Source organism: Ambystoma mexicanum, chromosome 6p (assembly GCF_040938575.1).
Source record: "Ambystoma mexicanum isolate Mex_15411 chromosome 6p, UKY_AmexF1_1, whole genome shotgun sequence".
Taxonomy (NCBI): domain Eukaryota; kingdom Metazoa; phylum Chordata; class Amphibia; order Caudata; family Ambystomatidae; genus Ambystoma; species Ambystoma mexicanum.
In genome coordinates, this window is record NC_090935.1 from 1,304,310,378 (window position 1) to 1,304,323,327 (window position 12,950).

At 47.9% G+C, this 12,950-nt stretch overlaps 1 protein-coding gene across 4 annotated transcripts in view; it reads right to left on the reverse strand.

The window, feature by feature from the left end:
* The window catches only part of DENND4C (DENN domain containing 4C), a 2,555,958-nt gene that overhangs the window by 629,792 nt on the left and 1,913,216 nt on the right, over positions 1 to 12,950 (reverse strand). For all 4 annotated transcript variants that reach the window (XM_069625964.1, XM_069625963.1, XM_069625962.1 and 1 more), the window contains one exon: positions 1,958 to 2,080. In XM_069625964.1, coding sequence (XP_069482065.1) covers positions 1,958 to 2,080 — 123 coding nt within the window. The remainder of the gene's footprint in view (positions 1 to 1,957; positions 2,081 to 12,950) is intronic.

The following is a 12,950-nucleotide window of genomic DNA, read 5'->3' on the forward strand; positions in this document are numbered from 1 at the left end:
CAAGTAACCCAAGCTTGGGGAAGAGAGCTGTGGGACAGCTCCAGTGCCATTGTGATATTATTTTGACTCACTGTTTTATTTTGATCCAATCCCATACATATTATTGTAGAAGAAAGTGAGGGCAAGCATAGGTTGGACAAAGACATCTCTATTATTTTGAATGACAGACATTTGACTACCTTTTGACTTAGTTTAATGGTTGAAACTACTCCCATTTAGAAATAGGGCCAGTTCGGAAGTCTACAAACCCTTTTCAAGTTAATAAAGGTTTTATAAATGTGCTTCCTTGCGTCTGTGTCTACCTTTTGATACCATGCCTACCTCACATCGCTCCATCGCCATTTCATGAGACTCCAGCATCGCCTCCCAGTCAACACCACTTTGCCCTGCAATGGGTGCTTCTCAAGCATCAGTCCTAGATCCACTTCTCATCCTATAATACCCTGTCCCTCTGCAAACTCATTTCCACCTTTGGCCTTAGCTATCATCTCTCTGCTGATGATACTGTGATGTTAGTCACCCCCCCCCCCCTTTGACCCCTTTAAGAAGCAAACTGCCTAACAGCAATCCACCGCTGCGTGGCTCTATGTTGCCTGATGCTCAACACCACAGAGGCAGAATTCTCTTTTCTCTCTGCTTAATGCCAATTCACTTCTTTAATGCATGACATCTCCCCTCACACATCTCTTGCAACCTTGGGGTTTTCTTTGATAGCAACCTGAAACCATTCCAGTTCATCACAGCCACTGCAGCAAGACAACCTCCTAAACATTAGAACATTCTGCTCACAAGTCATGCACCTCCATCCAAAATACTTCTCTACTCTTGCGAGCAAACCAAATTCTTGGGCTACCTGTCCACTCTTTTGCACCATTCAATGAGTTACCCAAATTTGCGACATGCACCCGGACCTTCAGCCACATCTACCCACTGTCACCACCCTGGATGGTTCTCCATGTAAAGCTTCTCTCTTTAAAAGTGCTCATCTCAATTTTGAACCCTATCATCTCTTCACAAACGATCAGTTAACCACCCCATGCAATCCCTCCCACACCCATGTTCTCTCTTTTGCCCTGCTATCCCCACTCCACTGGAATGCTCAAAGCCATCGGAGGCAACTCTTGCAAACATGGCTCAAACGTCACATGCTAGTGGTAGAAGGAGCCACCGATAAAGCTCTTCAACCCCTGTATCCAAACAAACTGCTCAAACCACTTCCCCTGCATTCTTCCCTCAAGACCACTCAATGTAATTTGTAAATATTGAAATACAGGCCTCCGGCTGTCAATGTTAAAATGGTGGTTATGTCCTCCAGTCCCTACCCTTAGAATATGTTCCCACTCTTACCCCTTCACTGCCAGGCATAGGTCAATCCATAAAACAATTGTCTTATTTAAAGGCAACTCACCCTAAGGCTGCCTCCACTCTCCGTTAGTGCCTACATTGAAGTAATTTATTCTGTTCTTCAAAAAATACAATATATTAGAGAGGTACCATCACGCCCTGAACACAGCACTGAGAGATCCCTACTAACAAGAACCCTAATTTCTTCCTTAAGTGTCACTGTCTCGAGCTGTAACATTTCTTGCATCAGCCCTATGAGAAATAATCAAAATATGATAGTGTGCTTAAGGATAGGATAAATAATAAGCAGATGTACATGACAGAAGTAGCTGTATGATCATAATCAAAATATCTTAAACCTTAAGCAATTCAGCAGGTGTAACTGCTCATCCAAGAAAAAGGGGGAGAAGGAACAAGAACACTCCAGCCAATTAATCTGTTAAGAAGCACATTGATTAAGAATCACCAACAAGACAAAGAACAATCACACACTGTACTCCGGAGTGTCTGTCTGCCTTACAAAAATGGTGTATAACCTGTGCACTGGCTTTGATACACTGCAAAGTTTTTCAAGAAAATTATACCCAAATGTTCATTAATCGAGGAAAACCACCTTTGCAGTCCTTTGCTCTAAGAATAGAATCAGTTTCCACGAGCACTTCAGTCGTAGGACGACATTCAGCATTGTCCTTCACAAGTTCATCCTTGGAACCATAGCCTTGATCTGACTGACCACCTGCAGAATTAAAAATAAAAAGAACTATTAAGGGGAGTAGAGAAGTATCACCTTCTGCCAACCCACCCCTTTCTGAAATCCTAGATCATTCAAGAGCAGTTTGACTGAAGCATTAATCTACTCAATTATTGGGGAAGGCGTCCAATGAGACAGTAAAAAAAACATTTTTCAACTATCAGTGTTTATTTATAAAGACTGAGATGTAAGTTGTCAGTGTGCATGTGTCTCCAATAGAGGAATTACCAAAGTCCCCTTGAAGATATATCACTGCTATCTTAACAATCTGGCACTATCAGGATGACGTGCAAAGAGGCTCGGCAGAGCCGAATTTCCAGGAGGTGGGGCTTGGCTAACAAACCTCCTGCATTAGTCACCTTTTGTATAGTAAAGACTGATATGTTTGGGATATTTCTTCTCTGTGAAAGATAGTGAGCTAAAGACTCTGGGTAAGTCTCTCGTAACCAGGACTAATGTCTGGCAGAGGGAGTCCCAGGACCCCCCTTGTTAATTTACCTTTTGCATAGTTACATTTGTGATGAACATATGACCAGATTTAGGTATTTCGATGGATCCTCTGGTTTTCCACCATTACTGATAACATGCTTTCATTTATGTCACTTAATGGAGAAATGGGAAAGGCACAACATTTCCCAGAAAAAAGCTTCTTTCCATGCAAATAAAGCTCTGCCTCATATTGCAGTAGGAGCAACTTTATTTCCAGCACATACTGTGCCACTTGAGCCATTCTGACGGAGGACATTGAAAAAGGAACAGAGGGAGTCTTGAGAGGCGGTAGAGATCAGGCAGTAAAAGTGGGAGAGGTTTTAGGGTAACAAGCATGTGCCCCTGCATAGTCCACCCATGGCTACAGAAACATGGAAGGGTATCAGTGCTTTGTCAACCCATAATAACTTGTTCCTCTGCTGATGTCACAACAGCTCAATCTTCAGCATATTCACAATCAAGGAAATGCAGCAGTTGAAGCTCTTGATATCCATGCATGTGTCAGTTTGAAACTGCAGCAATAATGGGCAGCACATCTAATTTTAAGACATTTTATGTGTTGCTCTTATGAAAGTTGTGATGAAGCTAGCTGTATCATTACTCCCTCTATGGGGGAGCTTTCTCCCCATATGGCAAAAGAAGGGGAGCCACTATCTGATCCCAAACCTGGGGGTGGCTGCCTTAGGGAGGATCATGTGGGGGTAGAGGACCCTCGTGAGAGGGAGAGAGATTGGTAGCAAGAAACGCAGTACCCACCTTTCCACTCCAGGTATAACACCCGCCCCCCAAGTTCACAGACCTATAACTGATTGTGGTCTTTAACCTGTCCAGCCATATTATACTGACATCAGGGTTCCTTCTGACAAATCAAAGCATAAACTAACTAGTGTCGTATAGCAATTTGCTATGCAATTCTGTAGGTTTGCTACTTAAAGTGACACTTGTGTAGCACCAACTGCTATTTAAATTACATTGTTCAATGAAAGCACAACTCAACTTGCATTCCTCTCTTGACCTCAGGGCTCTTTCCACTCTCTTTTCTCTGTTCCCTGGAAGTTCAACAGGGTTAATGGAGAGAGTGCAGCAGCAATAATCTTCTCCAATCTTAAAGGTGGCAAAGGGCTGTGCGAGAGTGCCAGGCAAGACAATTGCAAACCCGAAGTAATCAGGATGACACTTTTATGAAGCCAACTGTATCCTGTTAGGCAAGGATCAGTACTGCATATGCGAGTCCTGCAATTTCATTCTCAAAAATGTAAGTCGTTATATTATGCATAATTACAGTATTGCCAATGTAAAACACTGCATTGTCTCCACTTCACGTTTAGGTTGGTTTATCTAAATCTCTGTGTCAACTATATTTCATTTTGTTGGAAAGATGAATCATATTGACGAGTGAACTCTGATCCCAAACTCCTTGTCCTATTTTATCACCCTGTTGCTTTATACTAGCTACCCTGAAAGTGAGATGGCCGCAAACTACAATATTCCACCTCGTTTGCCTAGTTCTCTGCCTGCTCCGTCATCCACTCTGGTTAGTCTCTTCCTTTTTTCCGCTTACATAATGAATACACAAAGCCGACTAGATGTTTATGCAAAATAGTGATCAATACATCCATCCAGTCTGTACACCTACAGATCTATTACATACCATAGCGTGTAGTTAGCCTCCAGAGATCGCTTTGCTCTACCGTGGATTGCATTGTATATTCATAGTGCCTGTGGGAGACAGCTGGCCAATCTGGAAACTGCAAGTAGCCATCCGCCTTTTACGCCGGCACCCTGCGTCTCCACCCAACCTTCACTGTGTCCCTGAGGTGGTGCCCCAAACTGAATCTCCACTGGCGTGCCTCACCTCAACCCCCTGCGCCCCCTTCCTCTGCCCACTCATCTGTGCACCTCCCGGCTCACCTTCAGTTCCTGAAAATAGTTATTTCCAATTGCTGACATGTGTAATTTCTTTATAAAGGGAAGCATGAATTGCACAAAAGCTAGTTCCCATAAAAACAAACGAAATATATGCTCCATAGATGGCGGCTCAAATTTCTAATAATGATAAATATCGCTTTAATGGACACTGCCCCTCGCAATATAGACTGCACACAGCAGCACATGGCATTTCACAGAAAACGGTTTGAGAATTTGCATTACATCTATTTATTTGTGTCCATTCATGCAGCTAACCTTTTTCATTTTACAGACACTCATCTAATTAATGCCTTACTTCAGTGGTACACAAAAATGCTGTTGTTGTTGCATATTTAGGTCTTGTGTACAAGTAACTTCTGACAACCTTAAAAATATTAGCACAACATTGCTACTCAAATAGGTTTGCTTGCTAATCAAGAAAACTTGAATTAGCAAACTCTGCTAATCAATTTTTGAAAACTAATTTATGCCTTGCAAATTATACCAAAGTACTGAGATGGGAAAGAAGACCGGAGTGAGGAAGATTACTAGAACCAGGAAGCCTACGCTACGTTCTAGTTCTTGGCGGGAGCTACATAGTAGCGAGACGCATAAATACCAGTCAGCTGTGCAAAAGAGGGAAGCCGCGGACAGAGAGACACCGCAGAGAGAACCTTGCTGCAAGTGAAGCCGGTCGGAAGCTGGAAAGCAAGCAGAGCGCTGCACGTTGCTGGAATGCTGCTGGAAACACCATCCAGGTGATGCCAAGAAGCCAGAGGTCTGCCGTGGTGAGGTCAAAGTCAGCGCAAGGCTATCAGAAGATGCAGGAGGACCAGGCGAGAAGCAGAAAAGGGGCAGAATGCTGTATCGAGCCGCCGGCAAGCCACTGCAACCACGGGAGAATGAAGAATGCCAGAGCAGCCAAAACAAACCGGTGAGCCCAAGAGGGAAAAGCAGGACAATGGGGCACTTTAAAGTGAATGTCGCGCAACGTGGGGAAAGTTAAGGAGTTTGCTAAAGCGTGCGGGAAGCCCTGTGATAACGAGTGAATGGAACGAACGAGAAGGTGGTGGGTCACTGACCCAATTGATGAAAAGGGCAACGTGAGGGGCCAGAGTAAGGAGACAGTCAGTGTTACTGGTTCGCCAATGATTTAATTCAACTAATAACAGTGGTGGGAAAAAGGCTTCACTAGCCCTAATTGTATGAGGGGGTTCCCAGCCTCAACAAAACAAACTAATTCGACAGTCCTTGTCAGAATATTCTAAATAATATCCACTGTCCGTGTTAAAAACCCTAGTCTGATCCAAACACACTATATGTTTCAGAAACTACTACAAGGGAAAATAATACATTGTACTTGGCTGTTTTTCTTACAGCATGCTGGTATTTTCTAACATCTCACCTCAATAGGTAATTCAGAATTGAAAGCTCTTCTGAAATGCCAAGGGGACAATCCACATCCCTAGTCTTTCCTACCAGTGACTATAACGACTATTTAGCTAATTCACATTTCTATGCACTTCAGAAATGCCAAGGGGACAATCCTGATCCCTGGTCTTTTAGTAGAATAGATTTTTCTGTTGCTCTGGTGTCAATGTTTCCCAAAGGACTGGAACAAGGAAGAGCAGTGCTCTCAAAACCTTAAGCAACTCGTATTATTGCCTATATTTCTTGATTAGTAGATCTCATTCCTCTTCATCCCATATAATGTAATCTTTAATCCCCTTTTCACCATTGGGTTTCCTTAGGTCTAATAGTACTGATTATTTGGGTTAGGGAATGTGGGGTGATGTTACTTTTCTTATAATCACTTTTATTAGGTCATAACCCCCTTGTTTTCCCCACACTCTACCTTATATTCAGTGCTGCAGCTGGTTCTCTTGCTTCCGTGTCCGGCGGCTCTCCAGGGAGGCGGTAGAGTTTCTTCAGACCTGCGCTGCCTGTTTAGTTATGGCAGCCTGCGTCCTCGGGACTCGCCCTGAGACCATGCAAGCGGGGACTCTATGGAATACGGCGGCCAACGTTCTCAGTCTGCCGGTCCATCTGAAAAAGGCGTGTCACCGTCGTGGGCTGGGTCACTCATCTGCTGGGTTGGCACTGGTACTGGGTTGCCTGCCTTTTGTGCAAAGACGGCAGTGACACCACTGAGAGAAGCCCTGGTTTCTGCCGGCTCTCAGGCTACTCCAGTGGGTCTTTGCTGGTCCTTGCAATCCTGTCCTTTTCTTGAATTCTTTCCGCAACCTGTCGTCACACTGGTCGACGGCTTCACCAGTGATTCCACACTGGGTATCTTTCCTTTGTTCCACTTCTTTCCAGAATGTGCCGCTCATGCAGTTTACCTAGAGTGGCTTTCCCCTCTCTGGCGTCTTCGCTGACTTCACACCAACCAAGGTGCAGCTCCTCCTCCCTTCTAGAAATGCGGCATCCGTGAGATTCGCACACACTGCCTCCCCCTCGGGCTGTGTGCTGGTTGGGGAAGGGAATGCTGTTGGCGTTTAGTCGCAAGCAATTATATGTGCCTTCTCCTCGCTCCTTCATGGCTTCTTGCTCCTTCAATACAGTTCTTTTTCTTCCACTTCTTTCTTTTCCCCACTTCTGCTTTCACGACCACCGCTGCTGCCGCTGATACTACTTCCTCGTGATCTGCTCTCTGCTACTCTTTTTAAGGGAAGAATGTCTCTGAAAACTGAATAACCACTAGAAAGATGTTGGCAGTTTTCTAGCACCTCCAAGTAGAGACTAGTACCCATTTTGTAATTGGAACCGGTCTACAGGAGTATATTGGTTGATCTGTTAAGGTTAGAAGGGTGGGAAGTGAAACTCTTTTGATCATGTTGCGTTTTGACCACTAGAAAAGTATTTGTTTTAGGTGAAAAAATCATGACTTCATCCTTGGATTCGTCACAGCATGGACAAGGCTGTTGCCTAGTAAAGTGTGCAAGTTTACAACCCAACTATGTTGTAAAAGACAGTGTGAAAGTCCTGGTAGTAGAGTAGACCAGGCCCTGTACGAGTTTGGGACCCACACTCAAATATGTGTGTGCAACATTGTGAAGGAGAGTTTGGAGACTCAGACCTGAAAGGAAAAGTAACTTGTTGCAATGTCCTGGCAGGAGAGTTTTCCAGGCAAGTCTGAATGTAAAGCGAATATAGTGAAGTCTTGGCAGGAGTACAAACAAGTCCAGAGTCTGGAGACCCGCATTTGAAGAACGTGAAATCTAGAGGAAGGGAAACATACCCCTTGAGTGGAATAATTTTTACTATAAAGAACTGTGGAGTAAGTTAAGGGGTGAGGAAGAACCCTTGATTGAGTGATGCTAGGGGAAGGCGGTCATAACCCTTTGATTAGAAAGTTGTCTTTTGCCAAAGAAAAGAACTGTGGTAGATAACAGAATGAGAAGGAACACGTTACTTACCTGTAACTGTTGTTCTCCAGCATGGGTCTGGCATGGATTCACATGCTCATGAATATTCCCTGTCAGGCTAGGAATCCTCGGTAAAGAAAAAAATCAGTTTCAGTTTTGTTTCTGAACTGTCTTTGTACTAATAACCAATCACTGGTCTCTGGGTCATACTGACCACAGCCAATGACTGCCCTCTACCCAAGCCCCTCCTCTGGCAGCCATCTTCAGATTTGGTAGCACGTAAAATGGCAGTAGGACCAAGAGAAGAGCCGCAGTGGGGCAGGAGGGAGGGTTCACATGTGAATCCGTGACACACCCATGCTGGAGAACAACAGTTACAGGTAAGTAACTTATTCCTTCTCCAGCATGGCGTCTGGCATGGATTCACATGCTCAAGAATACAAGAAAACCTAGCAATATACAAATGCACAACCACAGGAGGTGGCAAGGCTCAACATTAAGCATCTCTTACCTCCTCACCAGGCTCACCTTCAAGTGAACAGGTTGCGCAGCACTGCTTGGCCGACTCTGGACTCCTCCCTGGAATCCAGTTGACGCAGTAGAATCTCGTGAAGGTGTGCGTCGACCTCCACGTAGCTGCCCTGCAGATGTCTAGCAGGGGCACACCAGACAGCAACGCCGCAGTTGCAGCGGTCGCTCTGGTCGAGTGGGCTCACGGACGGCGGGTAACGGTCGGTTTACCAACCGGTAACAGTGCATGATGCAGCCGGAGAGCCATCTAGAAATGGAAGCCTTGGAGATGGCCTTACCTTGGTTCACAGGGCCAAAGTTCACAAACAGCCGTGATGTCTTCTGAAAACTCTTTGTGCGGTCCACATAGAACTTCAGTGCTCTAGCCACATCCAGCGAATGCAAAGTCCTCTCAGCCGGCGACAGGAAGAAAACAGGTAAACACCAAGGGCTCGTTGAGGTGGAAGTCCGATGGCACCTTGGGCATGAAGGAGGGGTGTGTCCTCAGCACTACCCTTATCTGGTGGAATGTCAGGTACAGCGTCGTGCAGAGGTGATGGCTACAAGAAACGCTGTCTTACACAATAGGAATTTCAGGGGTGCCGAATGCAAAGGCTCGAATGGCGGGCCCATGAGCCTGGTCAGCACCACGTTGAGCTCCCACGCCGGGGCCAGAACCTTCATCGGCGGGAACGAGCGGAACAGTCCTTTCATGAACCCCTTCACCAGGCGGGGAGACCACAACAATGACCGCCCCGGAGTTCTGGTGTTAGCGGGAGATAGCCACCAAATTAATTTTGATGGAGGCATGTGCCAGCCCTGCCTTGGCCAGCGACAGCAAATACGGCAGCACTTGAGGGGCCGTAATCCGTAGAAGGTTGATCTTCTGTGCGTGGCACCAGACAGAGAACCTCTTCCACTTATGTCCATAGCACTTTAGAGTTCATCGGGTATCGTATCCTCCGAACTCTAGTGCTGCAGGAGCCAGGCCTGCAGGTTCAGTGATCCTAGGTCGTGATGCAGGATTGTGCCTCCCTCCCTGGCGAGAAGATCCGCGTCCGCCGGAAGCTTGACACTGGAGGGAACGCTGACAAGTCCAGAAGCTCCAGGAACCATATCTGCCTCGGCCACGCCGGTGTGACGAGGATCATCCTGCACCGGGACTGTCTGAGTTGACTGATGAGTCGCAGTAGACATGGCAACGGCAGGAACACATAGAGGAACAGTCCGTCCCAGGGGAAGGAAAATGCATCCCCCATGCTCCCCGGCTGGGGAGACCTGCTGGCGAAACTCTGGCACTTGGTGTTCGTCGCCGTCGCAAACAGATCGATCTGCGGATTGCCCCACCGTCGGAATAGAAGATCTACTTGAGCCTGCCAAAGCTCGCACTCGTGGCAAGAGCGCAGCTCCCTGCTGAGCGAGTCAGCGATGGTGTTCTTCACTCCTGCCAGGTGAAAGGGTACCAAAAACAACCCCTGTGTGACAGCACAGCACCACAGATCCTGCACTTGGATAGAACTTCCGGCTGTAGAACATTGTGGTGTTGTCGATGAAGACCCGTACCACCTTGGCCTTGAGGGATGGAAGGAAGGACCTGAGGGCCCAGAACACGGCCCTGAGCTCCAGGACGTTGATGGGCAGTGACCTCTCCTCCGGGAGCTAAAGGCCTCCTTTGTGGAGATCTCCGGTGTGCGCGCCCCATCCCTCTAGGGATGCGTCCGTCGTCACAGGTGCATGATGCGCTGGGGTCTGGAAGTCCGTGCCCACCGTGAGATGCGCGCAAGCGCCCCACCACTGGTTCCCTCAACAGAAAGTCTCGTTGAGGGGGATCTGGTCATCGAAGCTTCCCGCCACTTGCATCTAACGGGTGTCTAGGAACTCCTGCAGTGGCCGCATCCGCAACCTGCACAGACGCACGAGGTAGATGCATGACATCATCATGCCGAGTAGGGACTTGATGGATCTCACCCTGGCTACTTCCATGGTCAACAGCCATTGTACCTTGCCCAGGATGGCCTTTATCCTTTCCTCCGATGGTGCAGCTAGCTGCGGCACCGTGTTGAGTCGGACCCCTAGGAATAGGGAATCCTGCGATGGCACCAAACAGGACTTTGCAAAGTTGATCGAGAACACCAGTTCCGGGAGCAGACGGCCGGTCTTCGCTGTGTGGTCGACGGCGAGTTCCCTTGACTTCGCTCAGATGAGCCAATCGTCCAGATAGGGGTAGACGTGGATCCCCTGCAGGCGTAGGCGCGCCACCACCGGCGCCAGGCCCTTGATGAAGACCCTTGGCGCCGACTTCAAACCGAAGGGCAGTGCCTTGAAGAATCTAGAACTGTGCCTAATAACCTAATATCCCCTCTATACAAAAATTGGAGGTAGACATAATATCTCTGTGTACAGTTGAACTTAGAAGTGTACCTAATAGTACCTAATAGCCTAATATCATCGCTGTGTAAAATTGAATCTAGAAGTGCACCTAATAGTCTAGTATCATCTCTGTGCAAATTGAACTTGGAAGTGTGCCTAAAGGCTGCCCCCACTGAATTTAGAACTACAGTTAGAAAGCCCTCCTAAATCCACCTAAAAGCTCGTACCAAGCATGAGTGCACCCACTCCAACAAATTTTTTCGGAAACGACCACCGTGGACCGCCCCCACTCCCCGAACAGCCTGCCCTCCTGTCCCCCCTTCCCAAATCACCACACCCTCCTTCGCACTCCCTGCCATTGCCCTCTCCAAACACCAAGCCAGAGGGGCACGATGGCGAGCCAACCACCCCAAGACCACTCCTCCGCTGAACCCACCACCAACCAGCCAACGTTGCCCCCTCACTATCATACCTGGCACACCCCGCCCTGCAATCATCCACCCCTCGCCTTGCCCTCAAACCCCTGCCACCTTCCCCCCCGACCGCACCCTTTCCCTCCCTAAAATCTGCACGCCTAGCCCTAGCAAGAACTGAAGCCGCATCCCTCTTCCCCTTTTACCCCCCTACCCTCTCTCAGACTCCAATCGCAACAAAGAAACTAAAGAGGAAACGTACCTGGTCCCCCTCAATCTCTCAGCACTCTTTGCCTCCCCTGTCTCGACCCACCACCTCATTCCCCCACTCACCTCCTTCCCCCGTGGCTTCACTCTTCCTGAAACCCCACTCCCTCGATTTGTCATCAACTGCAACAAACTCCTAACCGCCAACAGCCCAACTTCAAATCCCCTGAGCCAGACCGGATCATCCTAACACACGCAACCACCCAATCCCGCCAGAAGCCCGCCGATACTTCTGCTCGCCCACTATTCCCATCTATCATCACCCACCCTGCCCCTCAACCTTGCCAGCTTCCAGTCTCTCCACCGCCACCACCCCCTTCTGCTCCAGCTCCGAGACCAACCTCGCCTGCCGATGTGAACTGCATCCTATTTAATGCCCGATCCGTAGCAAAAAACAGACACTGCATCGTTGACCTCCTCACCTCCAACAAACCAGACCTGGTTTTCATCACCGAAACTTGTTTCTCTGACAACTTCGCCCCAATTGCTAATGAAGCCTCCCCCCCACCTCACCCCCTCCCCCGACTACTTCCTCATCCCACTGAACCGTCCCACTAGGGGGGGGGGGGGGGCGGAGTACCATTTGTCTTCAAGTCTCTCTTCCACGCCTCAATCATCGACAACCAACCTTCCATTCATTCCTGCAAATCTCTCCTCGTTAAACTATCCCTCTCCCTGTTGCTCTCACACAGCTTCCTATAATCTACAGGCCCCCTGGCTACGATAGACAATTCGCAAACAACCTCTGCAACTCTATTGCCACCCTTCAACTAAACCATCCCAACCTCACCCTTCTTGGAGACTTCAACATATGGCTCGACATCCCCACCAACCCTATGACACTCTGGTTGATGATTTAGACGCAATTAACCTCCAACCCCACATAAAGGGCCCGACTCACTATAAAGGACACACTCTTGATGCCATCTTTAGCTCCAACACCCTGATTCATTTAAACCCCCCCACCCCGATCATCTGGTCCGATCACTTCATTGTCTCGTTCGCCATTCGCTCACCTGACCTCCTCCCCATACTCAAATCTGAACCTCCGAAATCTACGCAAATGCTGGAAAAAACTAATTATCGTCCCAGACCGAGCCGACGCGCTCCTCCAGTCTCTACCACCTATCTGCCAACTGAAACCACTAACCGCTGATGCCTTTGACTCATGGATCAACGCATCTCTGATGCGGCTCACACCCCCTTGCAAACCATCAACCCGCCGTGGCCTCTTCCCCAAATGGTTCACTCCTGAGTTGAAGACCTCTAAACAAGTATATAAATACCTAGAACGCAAATGGCAGAAAGACAAAACCAAGGAGAGCAGGGCCACCTTGGCCCGACACCTCTATCAGTACAAGGCCGAAATACAGAAAGCAAAAAAAGCCCACTACAACTCCCAAATCCTAAACTGCAAAAACCCAAGCAAAGAACTCCACAAAATCATCTCTGAATTCACCAAACCGGCTTGCACCACGACCGTCCCAGCACCCTCACAATCACTGTGCGACTCACTCTCCCTCCACTTTT